Source organism: Anser cygnoides, chromosome 1, assembly GCF_040182565.1.
Source record: "Anser cygnoides isolate HZ-2024a breed goose chromosome 1, Taihu_goose_T2T_genome, whole genome shotgun sequence".
In the NCBI taxonomy this organism is placed as follows: Eukaryota; Metazoa; Chordata; class Aves; order Anseriformes; family Anatidae; genus Anser; species Anser cygnoides.
Window position 1 is genome coordinate 122,058,540 of NC_089873.1, and position 19,056 is coordinate 122,077,595.

General features: G+C 36.4%; 1 protein-coding gene across 2 annotated transcripts in view; it reads left to right on the forward strand.

Annotated features, from left to right (window-relative positions):
• LOC106042138 (cilia- and flagella-associated protein 47) overlaps positions 1 to 19,056 on the forward strand; it is a 308,071-nt gene that overhangs the window by 278,103 nt on the left and 10,912 nt on the right. For both annotated transcript variants that reach the window (XM_066980338.1, XM_066980347.1), the window contains 3 exons: positions 1,067 to 1,238; positions 2,677 to 2,838; positions 12,807 to 12,975. In XM_066980338.1, the coding sequence (XP_066836439.1) occupies positions 1,067 to 1,238; positions 2,677 to 2,838; positions 12,807 to 12,975 (503 nt within the window). The remainder of the gene's footprint in view (positions 1 to 1,066; positions 1,239 to 2,676; positions 2,839 to 12,806; positions 12,976 to 19,056) is intronic.

A 19,056-nucleotide genomic window follows, 5' to 3' on the forward strand; every position in this document is an offset into this window, starting at 1 on the left:
GTTAGCTGCTGAAGTAGTGAGAAGGATCATGAAGGATCTTGTCCCTTTCAGTAAAGGAGAAAGGGCTACATGCTTGGTAGCACACCTCCATGCTGTTCAGGGGTGTATTCTGACACTGGTAGCATGACAGATCAGCAAAACTGAAGTAATGTGTTCAGCAATCTCACAGTCTCTGGGGATATAGACTTTTTATACTAAGAAGTGTGAAGTTGGCATTTTAGAATTCCAAACTGGAAGGCCTTGGGAATTAACTCTGGAGCTGACTATAGCCAGCATATACAGAGATGCATAAACGGGAATTCTGCACAACACACTGTACTAAACTGTGCAAATTCAAAATGGGCCCTGAGATATGTGGTCACAGTAAGATGAAATCTTCTGTAACATTTAGTGATGGTAGTAAAAGATTTTCCATCCATAAAACATGTAAAACTTTTAAATAGATTAGTAGTTTGAGATTCTATTCCTCATAGAAGCATTCTCTTCTGTGCACAAATTACTGTTTTATACTAAATATCATTTTTCTCTGTTGCAGCTGAAAGAGGTGTTTTATTCAAGAAGCATAGCTATTTATTCTTATGCATTACTCCTTGGCCTTTTCATAGCTGCTGTGGGGAATAAGAGTGGCTGATAGTGGCATCTTTGCTCTTTTTCTGTAACCTGTTTCTCAGGTTGGCAGCCATCAGTGGCACTGATGTTCTCAATGTGATTTTTTTTTGAGATTGTCCCAATGACATTGCTCAAAAATAGTATCGCATTGTTGTGATTTACATTTGCCTTATGAAATAGAAATACCTCAACATAATGCAGAAGTGGTAGCCAGGACAATGCCATTATTCCCCTTTCCTAAGTAAGTTTTCCAGCTTCCATTTTACCAGATAGAACATAGCATGCTATATGAAATTGGAAGATTTTGCTATGCAGTCAGGAGCAAATCAGTCAAATTTTGGGTAATTACTAGTTTCATTTATTTGTCATTTTTAATAACAAAAAGCCAAGCTGTAACTAATATCTGTCCAACTGTGTGAGGTTTGAGTGCATGATCTTTTTGTCTTGTATCATTTAGGTTTCTCTACAACAGTGGAATTTCTGTATGAATTACAATATCAGTCAAATGAAATTAAATCTCAGCTTGAATCTTTAGTTGGTATGCATCTGATTCAAAGAGAACGGGATCCAGAATCTGGAATTATAACGCTGATATTTAATATAGTGTTTGCACCTAACAAACCAATGAGGTGAGTCCCTGCTCCTTATTACTAATTGAACATGCAATAAGATTCAATCTGATTGTTTTCCTACACTGTTTTCCTTACTTTTTTTTTTCCACCTCTGAAATTTATTATTTTAAGTTTTCTCACTTGCTGCTTCTCATTTTGATAACTTTGGTATTAAAACCGATAGTATTTCTTTTTAATGCCTGCTAGATGATTCTGTTGGCTTATTGCTTTAGTCTCTGTGTGCATCAATTTACTTCTAAGCATTAGAGTATTGAAAGTATTATGACTTCCAGTGAAAATTAATTGTTCTCAATGTTCATGGAAAGCATACAGACTAGGTGGCTTGTCAGTTTTGATAAACTTTCATAGACGAGCATTTTACATATTCTTTGGTTGGATGGGATGGCTGAATTTGATAATGAGTCTCTACTGCCCTAGTAACAATGGTAGTCTGCAGAAAAATATTACCTTCTATAGTTGTGATAGACCTCTCTAAAAAGAAACTGAAAGAGATCCTTCTGAAGAGAGAGGAAAATTGCACCTTCCTTTGGAAGCAGTCAAGTGGGTACAGGAGGAAGCTAGAAAGAAGCTTCACTAACATGCAAGCACAAGATAAATTCAGAGGTCAACATTACCAGGGAGAGCAAGCAGTAGTCCCTGCTAGATATCCACAATTGTGTGTACAGAGAAGGTATTTTTATGAGTCAGGATGGAACAGTATTTGCAGTAGTCCACAAGGTTATAGAAATTAAGAGCAAACCTTCAAGGAAGACTATCCACCCACTCCACACAGTGTTGTTGTGTCAGAAGGGAGATTAATTTAGAAACCTTTTCGTCTTCTACTCTGCCCTTTTTTGTGTGTTTTGTTGTTGTTGTAGTTGTTGTTGTTTTGTCTGTGACTGGTTTTGTTTGTTTGGTTTTGGTTTCGTTTGTTTTTAATCTTTATGTACTTGAGAACTGTAAGCCTTGGTGTAGAGTACTGAAAGACTGTAGCTAAATTAGTTTTTTTTTTTATCATCAGAATCTACAGAGTACATAGAACTAAGTCAGATCTATTTAAATCTAATATGAACGGCTAACATGTTCTGCATTAAATTCTCCTCTAACACCACAGCAAATAAAGAATAACAAGTAAACCAAATTGAATTATATTTGTGTAACCCAACGGAGTAAACAAAAGAATCATCATATCTCTTGGCTGTGTCCATCATTTTGTTTTCATATTTTGTCTCTTTTTCTTTTGCTCTAAATAACTTTATTTAGCCTATATTCCAGTCTAAAGTGTGACAGATACATACTAAACCATGTAAAATTAAGAACATACTCCAATTTAAAGCCATTTGTATTTTCATTTTTCTGTACTATTGTTCTACACATTTGAAGCTTATTTTGGATATTATTTTACTGAGTATATGTTTTATAATGAAATTAATGTTTTTTTGTCTGAAATTTTAAGGAATGAAGGAACTCTAATAGTACACTGCACTACAGGAGGTATTTGGAAGTTTCCAATGCTGTTCATTGCTACAGAGCCAGAAGTGGATGATGTCATCAACATTGAAGCAATTGGCCTAAATAAGGAATCTATTGTTGATTTTAAGCTTACAAGCCAGACAAGGTAAAATATTTATGATAAAGTGTTTATGTAGTTTTCAGTGGATTAAACTCACACTCAAAACAGATTTGGACAACAGAAGCATACCTGAACTGCATCTATTTCAGTAATATGTCATTACTTTCAAGTGCTGCATTGTACAGCTAACAAATGGGGTATTAAAGCTATACTGTAAGAAACACAAATATTCTGCATATTAGTCTATAGCCCCTTAAGACAAAAATTGTGGAATAGATCCAAATGCTTTTGTTTTAACTAAGGTTTTGCCCTAAAATGTTTTTCAGTGTAAAGTATGGAACACAATGCTAAGGAAGGTGTGACAAGATATTAAAGGCTTGCTATTAAATGCTTAATGCTTTCAGTAATGGATTGTTTTTCAAAGTACTTTATACTTCAAGCAAGTTAAAAACAATCCTTTGCATTGTGCTTTATTATTATTATTATTATTTAATATGCAATTCTTTTGAAGGTATTCCTGTTTTATTATGTAAGAATATTATGAATTAATCTATACCCTACCCTTTAACTGCATGACATTGTCAGATTCATCAGTTCTTTGTTACTGGTCTACATATACTCTTTAAAAGTTCTGCAGCAATCTCTGTTAACATAATTTTCAAATGCATTTCATTATTTTCTTAGCATTTCCTAATGTTGTAGAGAACCCATGGTGTCATTTGTATACAGCAGGAAGTCAAGGAATAAAATATGTATTTTTGATAAATAAGTTTTAAATAGTAAACAGTGAACCTGAAAGACAGTCATTATGCTTAAAATCAATTAGTTCATGGATTTTTATTTCTTTTGGTCTTTACTTCTTTTTTCTTCTTTTTTCTTTTTTTCCTTTTTTCTTTTTTTTTTTCCTTTTTTTTTTTTTAACGATACATCTAGAAAGCTGTGGTGGTTTTACTCAGCTGGGCACCCACCCACTCTCTCACTCATTTTCCTCAAAAGGAAAGGGGAAAAAATATGACGAAAAGGGCTCAAGGGTTGAGATAAGGACAGGGAGATCACTTAACAATTATCGCTATAGGCAAAACAGACACAGCGTAGGGAGATTAGTAAAATTTATTGCCTATTATTAACAAGATGGAGCAATGAGAAACAAAGAAAACAAACTAAAGCCACCTTCCCCCCATCCACCCTCTTCTACCTCCTCCCCTCAAGCAGTGCAGGGGAACGGGGAATGGGGGCTGCGGTCAGCCCCTGACGCTTCGTCTCCGCCGCTCCCTCACGGTCCCTCCCTGCCCCTGCTCCACGCGGGGTCCCTCCCACGGGATGCCGTCCTTCCCGAACTGAGCCTGCGGGGGCTGCCCACAGGCAGCAGCTCTTCCAGCACTGCTCCCACACGGCTCCGTACCACGGGGTCCGTCCATCCCCCAGGAGCAAACTGCTCCAGCACGGGTCCCCCACGGGCGGGCGGCAGCTCCCCCCAGACCCCCTGCTCCTGCGTGGGCTCCTCTCCACGGGCTGCAGCTCCGGCCCGGGGCCTGCTCCTGCGGGGGCTCTCCGTGGGCCGCAGCCTCCTCCAGGCCACATCCACCTGCTCCACGTGGGCTCCTCCACGGGCTGCAGCGTGGAGATCTGCTCCGTGTGGGACCCACGGGCTGCAGGGGGACAGCCTGCTCCACCGGGGGCCTCTCCCTGCACAGGCCGCAGGGGAACTGCTGCTGCCTGCCTGGAGCACCTCCTGCCCTCCTGCTGCACTCACCTGGGGGGCTGCAGGGCTGCTTCTCACTCCTCTCTCTCGCAGCAGGTTTTTTTTTTTTTTCTTTTTTCTTTTTTTCCTTTTACCTTTCTTAAATCTGCTCTCCCAGAGGTGCAAACAACATTGCTTATTTGCTTGGCCCAGGCCAACAGTGGGTCCCTTTTGGAGTCGACTGAAACTGGCCCATATCTAACACGGGGCAGCTGCTGGAATCTTCTCACAGAAGCCATTCCTCCAGCCACCCCGCTACCAAAACCTTGCCATGTAAACCCACTACAAAAGCAGGCCAAATATACTGATTGATAAGTAATTTTCATGGTAGATATATAGTTTTGAAGCATCCCCAGCAAGAAATGTCTTTGGTTCTAGCAGACTTTTTAAAGAGCTTATTTCCAAAAGCTGTGCACCTGAGATGGACAGTTGTTCCAGCTTTTAGATGGCTGTCAGTTTTGATAATTACTGAGGGCTCTGAAAAAGACTGGTATCACAGTGTTCAAGGTAACTGCTTCAATAGAATGGGCTGTTTCTGGAATAAAAGTGAAGCAATTACTCTGGCAATACTGTAAGCTCCTGGTAGGTGTTTGATAGTAGCGAAGAGACCTAATGTTCTCGAAAAAAGGTATTATAAAGCCTGAGTCATTATAGTTATATAAAGAAGGAGCCATGATGGAACACAAATTCTCTTTTTCCCTTAAACAAATTTCAAATTTATTTTACATAAGAAGTATTTCTCCAATATGTTTCAAACACAAAACATAAAGCTTGTATGTAGTGAATATATTCCATGTTGTAAATGGTGCCGACGACTGCTCTGTGAGATTTACATGCTTTATCTTACCCCTGATTTGCTTAGGATCTTTTGGTGGTGGAGGTTTTGTTATAGAAATAGAACACTGAGCCAACCAAAATGTGGCATACAGGATCTGCAGTTTAAAAGCAATTACATAAGAAACCTGTATATTACAGGTGTAATTTAATGCTTGAATAACCCAAATGACTTAGATTAAAAAGAAAACAGAGAAATATTGAAATGTGGATTTAAAGTTTCAGTTGGGGTATAGAGTGTCATTCTATAAGTCTTCCCTGAAAAAATGATCACTCCTTTGAAGTAAAAAATTTGTAACCCATTCTCATGAAGAAGCAGTTCTAGTATGTAAGAGGTGTTTGTCATATACACCTCTGATGCCCCTATCTCCCTTATCTCCAACTCACTCCCCTTTCTCCCCCCCAATGACTTTCTGTCTTTATTTCTTACGATAGATAGTGCCTTATGACACTTGAACATTGAGAGTAACTGGGAGGGGAAACTGAGAGAGTTTTCTAAGTAACCTGCTAGAAAGAAAATCTTTTTTTGCTGTGTCTTTTCCCCCCCTCTGCTATTTGCTACTTACAGGATAGAGTTATTGCATTGGCTTCACTTATAAAACTTCTACGTCTTTTTGGGCTGGTAGGTTGCATAGTGATACAACAAAAAGAAAAATTTGAGAACCACAGATGAAATAAAGGCTTAATGTCTTAATAAGGACAGATTAAAATTCTCATTTATATACCAAGTCAAATGGTCCACGGAGTACTGTTGGTGACCACTACAAAGATATGAAGCCAATGGTTTTAGCTTTCTTTTCCATACGGCTGCTGCAATTGAAATGCAGGCTTCTTTTAATTTCACTTCTCCTCAGCAAAATTCAAACTTGTATGAAGTATTTTGGAGTAAATTAATGATTTCCCAACTTACCCATAACCACATTTGGTGTAGTTGCTTCACAAATACTGAAAAGTTACAAGTGAGAGGTAGTTGCTCTGCTGTTCACAATGATCTACGATAATGAAAGCTCTGAGTCCATGCAAATAGTACATTTAAGTAGTGCTTACATTCCTCAAGTGAGCAACATCTGCGTCAATAACTAACAACAGACACTGAGAATGCAGCCATACAGTTTTGCTTTATGAAAAATAAAAAATCATATATATTTTTAAAAACTGTCTACACATTTGACAGTTAACCTTTTTTTTTTGGTATTTGTCATAAATGTAGGTTTAATTCAGTACCAACTGAAATCATTGGCAACGTTTCCGCTGAGGTAATTGGCTTTGGTACAAACCTCTAATGTTTGTTTTATCATTAGTGTTTGGTTTAGCATAAATGTATTATTGAATGACAATGATTTACGGATTGTCAACAGTATAAACCAAAAAGAATAGATAAAATGTTTTCCCTGTAAATAAAAGTTGAAGAAACTTGTTTGATATCCAGCTCAAATTATTGTTGTTTTATTTCTATACTGGTCTGTGAAATTGAAACACAGGATAAGTTTTCTGAAATTGATGCTTATGTTTAAGCAAAGTAGTCCTTTCTATGTTCGCTTTGCTGAAAATAAGTTCTTAATATACTTTTAATAAATTTTATTTTATTGGGATCAGAACTATTTTTTTCTTGAGAATATATACTACTTTGTATTTCAGTACATTGGTGTTTTGACAGTTGGATGTATTTCTTCACATTGAAATACTGGTATGCAGCTACAGCAGAATGCTACCATATACATATGAACAATATGTTCACTTTTTTTTTTTTTTTTTAATTACATTAGTTCTGAATGTTTAATCAAGATGGTGGATAATTCTCTCTTGCCCATTCTATCTGCTTATTTCTCACATAAAGAGCCTCCTTTCACCAATGTAATTCTAGCTTTCCTTGTGCTTGTTTTAATCATATGTCGTTTCCCATATCCAGTAACATTTTATCTGTCCTTCCACCCTAGCCTCTCATTCCAATCTCATGTTTATCACAAATAGGATATTTGCTACATTAAGGCAAGTTCTCCAGAGAACTCAAAGTATGCTTCAGAAAAATATACTTAGCCAGCACCACCTGTTAGGAAAGCAAGAAGCATGGTATCAATATGGCCTCCACAGAGTGGTATCTACAAAATCCAAGATTCCACCTGATTACGGCAATTGAGCTAGAATAAAGAGAGAACCAAACAGGTGAACTGGGGGGATGAGAAGATGAATTTAGGCTTTAAAATGACTGCATATGAAGACTTAGTTATCTTACCTACATTTCATGTTTTGAACACCATTATGGATATTTTCCTTAGTTCATCTATGCACATTTCCTAGTACATAGAATAAATGTTCAATAAAAAAATCTTTTATCGAACAAAATAAATTTTAATGTTGGCTGAAGAATAGTGAGCAACCCTTTTTTTTTTTTTTCTGTACCTTTCCTAATTGCGAAGGAAAAACCAAAAAGTTACAACTTTGAGAAGTTTCTATTTTAAATTTCTATTTTACTATAATCATGGCTGTATTTCATTAGGATTACCATGATCCAGGATTATGTATGCTGCAACAAAATGCATTCATTAAGTTCTCAGTACACTCACCCTTGCCCTCCCTCTTAAGTTGCTGTGCACATTACAGGCTTGGATTCCTACATCAGTCCCCTTGTTACCAAGTTCTGTGAAATTCTGCCATTAATTTAGAGAATCCTTTTTCTTAGTATCTCCCACATAGTGTCAGCTGCAAAATATAAAAGTTAACTGAGCTCCGTTTTGGAGTCTCAATGTAGACTGGTAGAAAATATTAATAATGATACACATACAGCAGTTATAATCATCCTTAACAGGACAATACCTAGCATTTAACACGTTTAGCCAGGAGCTGTGTCTAGCCATGGGACCTGAACCTCTTCAAGCCAGAAAAGTCAGTTCACCTATTTGCATGCATAGTACACCTGGGTAGAATAGAAATGAGACAGAAATCTTAACATGTTATGAAGATAAAAATCCTAGCTCCTGCTTTGATTTTACAACATGTGCACAGCAGAAGTGATGTAATAGCTGGTAAAACATTCTCTGACAGTTACTTGTCATGCACCATTTCTTCATATTTTTGAGAGTCCTTTGATTCTGAAGCAGTATTTCTGAAGCTATATAGTTATAATTGGAGTTAAATCTTTTCTGATGTCCAGAGGTCAGGATTTAGAGTGGTCAATTAAACCAGAGTTGCTTTTGACACATGAAAGAACCAATTTTGATGAATGATGAAGATCTCCTTTTTTATTAATTGTCATTATTTTTTAGAAGAGAAATCATCTAACTCATGCCAACTATCACTAATAATTTTATAGAATTCGATAACTGTATATAGTTAAAGTTTAAAGATACTTCCTATGACATTTCTTGTGACATCCAATAGATGTTAACTACAAGTGACAAGTAAGTTTATTTAGGATGAAGTATTTTTGGAAGCTCATTGCAACATTTTCAAATGGGATTTCTATCCTCTTTTTCATTAAGCAGTCATACATTATACAAATTAAGAGGTTATGTTATTTTTCTTTTATTTAAAAAATGCATTTTATCTGTGGGTTGTTTTTAAAGTATAGTTTGCAAAATGCTGATTTTGAAAAAGAATAAATTTCTGTAGGAATAATTTACTGCTTCTCTAGTTTGAGAAAAAGAGAAGTAAATATTTAAGTTATTTTGAGTCTTAATTTAATGAAGACTTATATTTTCAGTTTTGCTGTGCCTGTCTATTTCATAGGCTTTTGCAGTGAGATCTCTATGGGATTATAAATTTTAAGGTTTTATTTAATTGAAGACTTAAGGTGCTATTCTTTACTAGTTTACTAATTCAAAAATTATCTAAAAATGAGAGCACTGATGAGCATAAACTACTATTTAAGAATAATATGAGGTAAAGATTAAAGGAGTAATTATAAATGTGTCTATTAAATACTAACTCAATTTCCACTCTTCCTGTTGCCATGATTTCACTGTCCAATTATTATTTAAATTCAAATTACTATTCACTCTTGTTCATTACTTGAATAAGGGGAGAGTGCATATTATCTGACAGCAATATCAAACTGGTGACTGTAGTTATGGAACACAAAGGTGGGAAGATAAATTTGCTTCCTCTGGCTTGTATGGCCTCTGCCCTTGGATTTACTAATTCATTTGTGCTTGATTCTTATGTGTTTTCAAAACTCTACATATCATTAAACTTTATCGCATATGTTAGTATCTGCCACTCTTGAGTTAAACAAAAGCCTTCTTGTAAAAATATAGACAGTCTCATTGTTGTCTTTCGTGGCTGTGAAATGAGAAGCCAAACATTAACTCCAGAGCTGTTTCACCTGAAGCAGTAATGAAAGAGAAAAGGAGAAATTAATTTTTAATTATTTTAAGCCACAAAATTATTAATTTTTAATTATACACTAAGCATACAGACATTGAAAATAATAATGTCTGAAATTCAGGTGCTATTCCGGGAACTTTATGTCCAGCTTCTTCTGTACAAGAGAAAATGACAATGACAAGCAATTTACTTATGCTAGCAAGTTAGCCAGGGTGCCAGATCATCTCCCTGGTGTGAACATCAGTGAAAACACAGTTTTTGTTTTTCTTGAGAAGCCATCTTTAGATATACTTTTAACACACACATACAAAAAAATCATGATTTATCAGCAGAGGCACTGTGAAAGGTTCCTGTTTCTGAATGTGCATGAATAAAATTTTAATCATTAGTTCTTGTACTGTTAGCCATATCTTAACAATCTTTTTTGGTCTATCATATTATGGCTATACATTTAATTTGCCAGAATTTCTATTTTCCTTACTGGACATAGCTCCCACTTTGAGGAACTTTTTCTGTCCGATATGTGACTTGACTCTTTTGTTTAAAACTGCCAGACTTGGGGAGGGGAGGGAGAGGAAAGGAGGAGGTTTTAGGTGTGTATATATGTGTTCATATGTGTCTGTATGTGCATGTATATCTATTTTACTCATCACACAAAAAAATGCAGCTGCATCTAGTATCTTGTATCAATACAAAGCATGCAGATCTTTTTTGAAAGCTTTTATTATTTTTTCTCTATTTTTCTTTCTGAAAATTATATTCTGACAAATTTGATGCAACAAGATTTTTTCTCTTACTTGGCAAATATCTTGTGTGCACAGTTGTAGATTGGTTATGTGACAGTTTCATTTAAATTGTCTTGTTCCCTTGTCAGGACTTAAACTATAGATTTTTCTCATGTGAACTCTCTGACTGACTGTTCTAAGGAATTATTTATGGTGTCTGAAAAAAAACTGCTGTTGCATCGCTCCCTGCTAAGATGCAATTTCTGCAGGAATAAAGTCTTTATTTTCGTCTGTGTCTTTTTTGTGTTCTATGCATGCAGCCTCTCCCATCTCCCTTAACATTTAATCACTGCTTCTGTAGTCTAAGTCACACTGTTGTATGTTTTATGAACACAAAAAGTGTTTATTAGGGCATGTCATCCCTAACTGCTTACTAGAAAACAGACTAAACAAGAGACAATGAAAGTGCTTTCTTAAAATGTTCCTATATCTAGTCAATAGAGCAATTTTGTTGGAAGTGAAGACTTGTGTTCAGGTTCATGTTTACAGAACCAGGGTTTGAGTAGTCATCTCAGACATTTTCGATGAGTGATCTACTCTGCTGCTCAGTCTGAGGCATTACTTCTTTTTCATCCTGTGCCTGTCCTTTATTTTGTAGGTGTGCTTTAAGCATTCACAGCTGAGCAGGCCTTATAGAAAATACTGATGTGAAGACTCAAGGCTTAGACGATACATACATGGGAACTCAGGCCATTGTAAGCTTAGTGCTATAAACTCAGCTGCACTTCTTCTTAGGTACCACCAAAAGAGAATGTCAGAATAAGCTTGATGTCTCAAAACTTGAGATGTGCTTTCAGACATTCAGTTATTTTGACCACCTTGATGTCACCAAAAGGAAAAGTTAGGCTAGATCCACTAATGCATTGGAGCCTGGTAGCAGTGCTAAATCTCAGTTAACTTTCTGAGGAAGTGGAAGCTTTTTGGCTTCCATTTTCTGCACTTGCACAGTTTTCTTCTACAAACTTACAGTTTGACCTTTCTTTCTTTCTTTTTTTTTTTTTTCCTGACAGTATTTTAGAATTTAAGAAAACCTTCCGTGAGAACATACACAAAAGGAGAGCTATTTTTAAACAACATGACCCAGCATACCATGCAGTGAATAGCACTTCCCCTAAATATGTGGGACATTTCTATAGAGATTTGAATTGTCATAAAATATTAAATTCCATTGCGTTGTGAGTGTTTTCTTTGAAAAGCAGTGTTATTTCTGGTGCGACAATCCATGAATAAACAGATCTGAACAGCTTTTTTTTCTGAGATGCTGTTAGTTTTTCATCCTTTAAGTTTTATCAACTAAAAATATTTTCCTTCTAAGTGTGCATGGTATTTGCACTGTTACACTGTGATAGATTGTTGTGAATTATTTCTTGACCATGTCATCAAATTTCTAGTTTTAATTTCTTTTGTTCTTTTTCTGTCTTAAATAGAGTTGTCCTCAGCAATATATGTAAGAACTAAAGGGAACTTGACAGGAAAATGCAATATATATATATATTTTCATGCTTAGAATGCTTATAACAACTGATCTGTAAGAAACTGTGATAAATAGGCTGCATGTTGGAATAAAACTAAAGATTGTTTGGTAGTTCTCAGCCACTCTCTTTACCAGGAATAAGACGTTTTCTTTTGGTGCAATGGTACTGCCATGAAGCTAGCAATTATACAAGATCTGTGACAAAAATTCTTATGAGACTGCAGTTATACAATAGTATCAGTAGAGGAACATGTTTATTGTTATTGCAGTATCTCAAAGTATTTGGTCTGTGAGACATGAAAAGTTTTGAAAACTGATAGAAAACTATATTTTTCCGTATATTCATTTCATGCCTTTCAGAACTCACTCCTAATTTATTAGTACTCCATCTGACTGCAAATTCAGTTCTAGTCATAAATCTTAACAAAATGGGTGGCTTGTCAGTTTTATTTGATTAGAGATTGGAAAAGTGAGGGGTTTTAAATAGGGTAAGTATATTTTCCACTCTGCATGGAATTTATTTTGATAATTCATATTATACCTTTACACATTTTTTTTAAATGACAGATGTTATAATTATTCTATAGTTATTATCATATTTATAACAAAACATAAGTGTATTTTAAATGGAAGACTAGTATGCAGATCCCTGCATATAAAGATTATAAATATTTATAATTAAATGTAAACAATTACTATAAAAAAATTATTCTGTAAGTAATAATGCTGTTATTCTTCAAGCATTTCACGGGCTGCCACGTTTCCTAGGTCATGCTACATGATGGCCTAAAGGTTTGTAGATAAATTGTATTAAGATATTGCAAAAGGCACCATAACCTCCTTTGCTTTCCTGTAGGTACCCTGAGCCATTCACTGCATACTTCCTGGCGGGCAGTGATCCTGACTTTCTTGTACTGCCGCAAGCTGGAGAACTTCTTCCAGTGGGCACTGTTGGAACTCATATAACAGTGGGATTCAAACCAAGAATGTATGGCAAGAAGCATAAAGCAACACTTGTAATTCAGGTAAGTCTTCCTAGATGCAATACACAAATATACTCTCTCCATTGCTCAGGATTGGAAGGGAAAAATAATCCTATACAAAAAAACATGCAAATGCACGCTGTAATTATTTTGCTGCTCTTCACTACAGACAAGAATAAAACCAAATAATGAAAATTAACTCGTGACAAATTGGAAAAACTTATATTTTAATTTTAATTTCTTTGTTATCCCTTTGCCATCAGCACCAGATACATGTCTTAATGCATATGCCACAACTACATATACAACATGACAGAATAACTTTTAACAGAGTAATAATAAAATAAACATGTTAAGAATAAGTGGAAAATATGGGAGAAATTGAATATATAAGACCTAAGTTAAGGTGCTAGAAGGTAGATAGTAAACTGTAAAAGGCAGAATTTCAGAAGAAGCTAGAAATAACTTCATAAAAACAAGCTCCAAAATAAACAAAAAGAATTTTTAGCCAAGTAGCTTCTGAAAGTCTGAAGGTCAGAAAACATCACAAGACATTTTTTCTTTCAGTAGTAAAAATGTTCTTATTACTTCAGAAATGATTTTTAAGTCATTCTTTAAAAGGAAACGGTTTGTCCAAAATTTATAGTACTGGAGAACACCTGAAACTCACTGCAAATAATGGTTTGCACTTGAAATGCACACTTCACTGCATGCTGGCAATGTTTTCACGTTACTGTATTAGAAGTGAAACAGCAATACTGATTTAAAAATAAGACGGTCAAAATAAAGCTGATAAAAAGATGCATGACAAATATCTGTAGTGTTTTCTCTCTGAGTGATAACCTACTCAACAGGAATAAGAAAGAGAAATCCTAGGGAAACGGGAAGGCCATTTGATCCATCATTTTTGTTTTGTTTTGTTTTTTACCAGATTAGACATTTGATCAATTCATTCTTTTTATATAAACAGCAGTGTTGTTTATATCTCTTACATTTGAAAAACAACTGACTGAATCCATTGTGTTCTTTTATGTTTATACAATGCTATATAACACATATGTACAGCTCAGAAACTTCTAATGTAGTTCTGGAACAAAACTCCTGTTATTAGGCATAGCACATTAAAATGTACTAGCCATATTTGTCTTTGGTTTAACTTCCATTGAAAATAGAGCTTCTACATGACGAATTTGTCTGCAATGAGATAAGCATCAAGGTCAAAGATTTGCTTTCTAAGAACTCACTCACTAATCCAAAACTTCCTTTTAGGAATTTATGAGTACAGATGGGCTTTGAGTAATTGGATTTTTAATTTACACACCTCAGTCTCAGGTTATGATCTAGGCAGATGGCTCTTTACGTCTCCACCTGTGCTACTGTATATGGGTATAGGAATTCACTCGTACATATTATTGCCATAGAGAATATCTTGTCCAATCTACTCCTGTATGTTAAAAAATTTCTTAATGAGTCTTCATGGCTTATACTCTCTTTATTTTTACTGATAATCCTTTGGGGTATATATAATTCATTCTTTCCTCTCCACAAAACCTTTTGGTCATGTAGTTCTAATATAAGCTGTAGCATTTGTGACTCTGTAATTCTGCTGGTGACTCACAACAGCTACCTGAAAGAAACTTGACTACGTGTTGAGAATACCAGATACTCATTTCTGCCTTTCCTGTTAGTTGAAATAATTTTCATTACTGACCCCAAAGAAGACAGATTTAGTTAGATGGCAAAATCAGTATTAAATCACTCTTATTTGGGGAATAATAGTGAAGGTGGTGAAAAACAATGTTGGATCTAACACTGAAGAACCTCTTTTGCATGTATTCTTTCAGCAAGGTATTGACAGAGGCTTTGAACTGTTTTTAAAAGCAGCAAAGTTTTTTTACAGTATTGTCTCTCTTCTGATACTGCCATACTAAAAGACTACAGCACTCTTCCTGTAAAATTTCCTTTGCACTTCTGGGGATAAAGTCAGAGTCCTAACACTAACATAGTTTTATTAAATTCTATGAATAGTGAGTAGCAAAACTGCTATTTTTGTATGCTTCAATGAACAGTGATAATTGGGCTGTAAAGCAGCACAGATGACAGTGTAAGTTCTTTATCTGTTTTATGCTGGTCGTTACAATTGTGTTGTAAAGTAAAACAGGAGGTTGGGATTATGGGGAAAGATCCTGCAGTCATCTTCATTTGTGGAAAACATTAAACCCAAACATTGTACATGCAAATTTTTTGTTTTATTTGCCCTGCTGAGAACCCAGTCCTGATGAAGTAATTAATGTGAAGAGATTACAATTTGTCTTTACCAAAATTGTGTGTACATTTTATTAACTGAACGCATATCTATAATTGAAATAATGTAGCCTCATTTATATTTTCTGTACACAAATCATGAAGTACTTCATGAAGTATTTGGGGGATTCTTTAAAACCTTAATATTCATGAATACTTACAGTAGATTTTATTAATGGCAGAAAACTTTAATTACTTTGCTGAAGCAATTCAATTTTCTTTAACTGTCATTAAAACCTATGTCCTGAGTCAACTACATATCAAAACAATTGAAGTTAGACTATTATTTGAATAGCTGGTAGGAATCTTAATTTTGTAAAAGTACCATGGAAAATTACTCTAAAAATTTCTGTAGATCAAAGAATGAAATTAGAGAAATATAATAAAAAGCTTGTAAAGAAAATAATCATGCTTGTTTCTGTGTCTGTGAAGGAGAACATCATAATCTTACTGGGCTACAAGCAAGAAACAATGACAACTGCATGAGGAGCATTTTAAATAGATATTATTCCATAATCAAACATCAACGTTTATAATAGCTTTCATAAGCAGTGCAGTTCTAACTGAAAAGAAAAAATGTTTTTCCACTGATTACAAATTAGTGAAAGGATAATAGATAAACTATAAATTACTGAGAAGAGAAAAAAGGACTTCCTCAGTCAGACTAACATCTCTGAGTTTGGCTGCGATGTGCTGGCAAAACTGAAGAGACAAGCGCCAGAGCTTAGGGCCAGCAAGGGCAGGGGAACTCTGTACAGGCTTCCCGGAGGAGGAACTGCTGCCAGGTACAAGACAGAGCAGCCAGGAGGCTGGCAAGTCCTTGGAAAAGGGCGTATTCAAGTTGGCCTACAGTTAATTTGCTTGCAGTGTGCTGAATCCAGCTAGAGACCTGAGCAAATGTGTTGTAATTCATGGATGAGACTGCAGAGATATTCTAAAGCAGAGGGCAAACAAAATAAGTCTCAAAAGATAAAATAGATGTCAGAGAAAACCAGATTGCAGGTAACATTATCAAGCCCTCTAGAAGTCAGGCTTGTGCACCTTTATTATTGAATAATCACTAACTTAGCCTATGGAAGATAGCATATCAAAACCATTCGTCATGCTGCTCTGGAAATAAATGCTGCCGTGTGCAAGCCACAGTAGCCATCTGTGGCTTCTCTAAGCTTATGTATGCAAGCTTGCATATTTTAACAGAAAATGATACTGTTACATATTCAGTAGCTTGGTGAAAATACATTGTGCATTGTTCCTGGTAGATTTGTTAATTACCATAGTTTAATGTTATTATGAATTGCATCTCTTAAAAAGAATGAACAAGGGAAAATGTAACAAAGCTAATAGGATAATTGAAATAGTTTCACAATAAGGAAGACATCACCTGCATCCCCTGGCTGATGTTGAACCGAGTTTTGTGATTACAAACAGAGGTCCAGAAAGTTCATTCCAGGCAGTGAATGTAGCACATCCTATTACTAGCATCACTGGATTTTGTGTGAAGAATCAATACTCAAAATTTTTGATTCATAGGCAGAAAAATAGTTACCTTGCCTATTGAGACTATAATTCCCATAATGACAAGAGATTATACCAATATGGGAATGACTGGTGTATAAGGGCATTCAAAACATTGCCAGTAATGAAGGAATGTTTGATATAGATTGTATTACATCTAAACAAAGCAGTGAAACATCGAATATTTGAATTGCAGAAATCAATTAAGCCACCTTTAATTCTATCTGGAATTGTTCCTATAAGGTAAGAAAATGATTGTTGAGCTACTGTCATAATTATAAATGGGAAAGCAAGACCATTGATTAAATGTAAACTTAATGGTTGGACTTGACAATCGTTTCCAACCTAAATGATTCTATGATGTGTGTTATCTGATAAAGGAGGATAAGTGTTATTCACAAGCACCCCCAGACTCTGGTTTGATCACGCTTTTCCCCTTTGATACTGTTGTGGTTTAACCCGGCTGGCAGCTAAACACCACACAGCCGTTCGCTCACCCTCCCCCCTCCCTCTCTGGGATGGGGGAGAGAAACGGGAAAGTGAAGCCTGTGAGTTGAGATAAAGACAGTTTATTAAGACAGGAATATAATAATAACAATAATAATAATAATAGTGATAATGATAATAGTATTAATAATAATAATGTGTAAGAAAACAAGTGATGCACAATGCAATTGCTCACCACCCGCTGACCGATGCCCAGCCTATCCCCGAGCAGCCGGCCCCCCCACCCCGGCCAGCCACCCCTATATATTGTTTAGCATGACGTCAGATGGTATGGAATACCCCTTTGGCCAGTTTGGGTCAGCTGTCCTGGGTCTGTCCCCTCCCAGCTCCTGCTGCACCCCCAGCCTGCTCGCTGGCAGGACAGAGCGAGAAGCCGAAAAGTCCTTGGCCTGGTGTAAGCACTGCTCTGCAACAATTAAAACATCAGCATGTTATCAGCGCTCTTCTCATCCTAATCCAGAACATAGCACCCTACCAGATACTAGGAGGAAAATTAACTCTGTCCTAACTGGAACCAGGACAGATACCCTGAAATGAAGTGTTGGTGACAGTTTCTCAGGATGGCTCAGTACTCCAGTTTTAATATTACCACATTGTGAGGAATGGTTCACATGAATTGTTGAGTATATAATGAAAACAGTGGGTATATAAGTAAATGAGTTGTATGTTTTTCACGTAATTTTGGATGTTAAAATACATTCAACATCACTAGGGCAGTTATAAGTAACGAGAAAACAGATGAAGAGATGAAAGAAAATAAGTCTTAATGTATCATACACTACAGTCCCTGAATCACAGAATGCTTGAGGTTGGAAGGGGCTTCTGGAAGGGACTTGTCTAACCCAGACAATATGCTCGGGCAGCATTTGGATCTGGCTGGAGAGGATTTTTCTTTCTTCACAGCAGCCTGTATATTGCTATGTATTGGATTTGTGACTGTAACAGTCTTGATAATACAGCAGTGTTTTGGGTATTACTTAACAGTGCTTGCACAACATCAAAGCTTTCTCCCCTGCATGGTAGGCACGAGTAGAAGACTGTGAAGAGATACATCTGCGACACTGGACCCTGACTGTCCAATGTCATTCTCAGCAATTAAATTTTTTTTTTGTCTGCTTGCAGGAAGTGGAGAGAAATTGCCTCTGCATTATTTGTGTTTTGGTTGGTTGGTTGGTTGGTTTTTAGTTTCTCTTTCCTTCATGTATTAAACTATCTTCATCCATGGGTCTTCTTGCTTTTGGCCTTCCTATATCTCTCTCCCTTTCCACTGCAGGGATAGAGTGAGCAAGTGGCAGTGTGTGTTCTTAGCTGTCTGGGTTCAAGCCACAACAGTCACCTGGGTAGATTAGCCCAGGTCACATCCAGGTGGATTTTGAGTATTTCCAAGGTTGGAGACTCCACAACCTCTCTGGGCAACCTGCAGCACGGCTCAGTCACCCTCACTGTCAAAATGTGTTTCATTATTTTCAGAGAGAGCCTTCTCTATTTCAGTTTGTGATCCTGGCTACGTCCTCTTTGTACCGTCCCTTCAGATATATTGATGAGAAGTCCTGAGTCTTCTTTACTCCAGGCTGAACAGTCCCAGCTCTCTCAGCCTTCCCTCACAGAAGAGATGCTTCAGTCCCTTAATCATCTTTGTGGCCCTTCACTGGACTCTTACTGGTAGCTCCATTTCTCTCTCAGTACTCCAGGCCTCAACAGTGCTGTGTAGAGGGGAAGGGTCACCTCCCTCCACCTTCTGGCAGTATAGTTATGCAGCCCAGGTCACCACTTGCTTTCTTTTCCGAAAGAGCATAT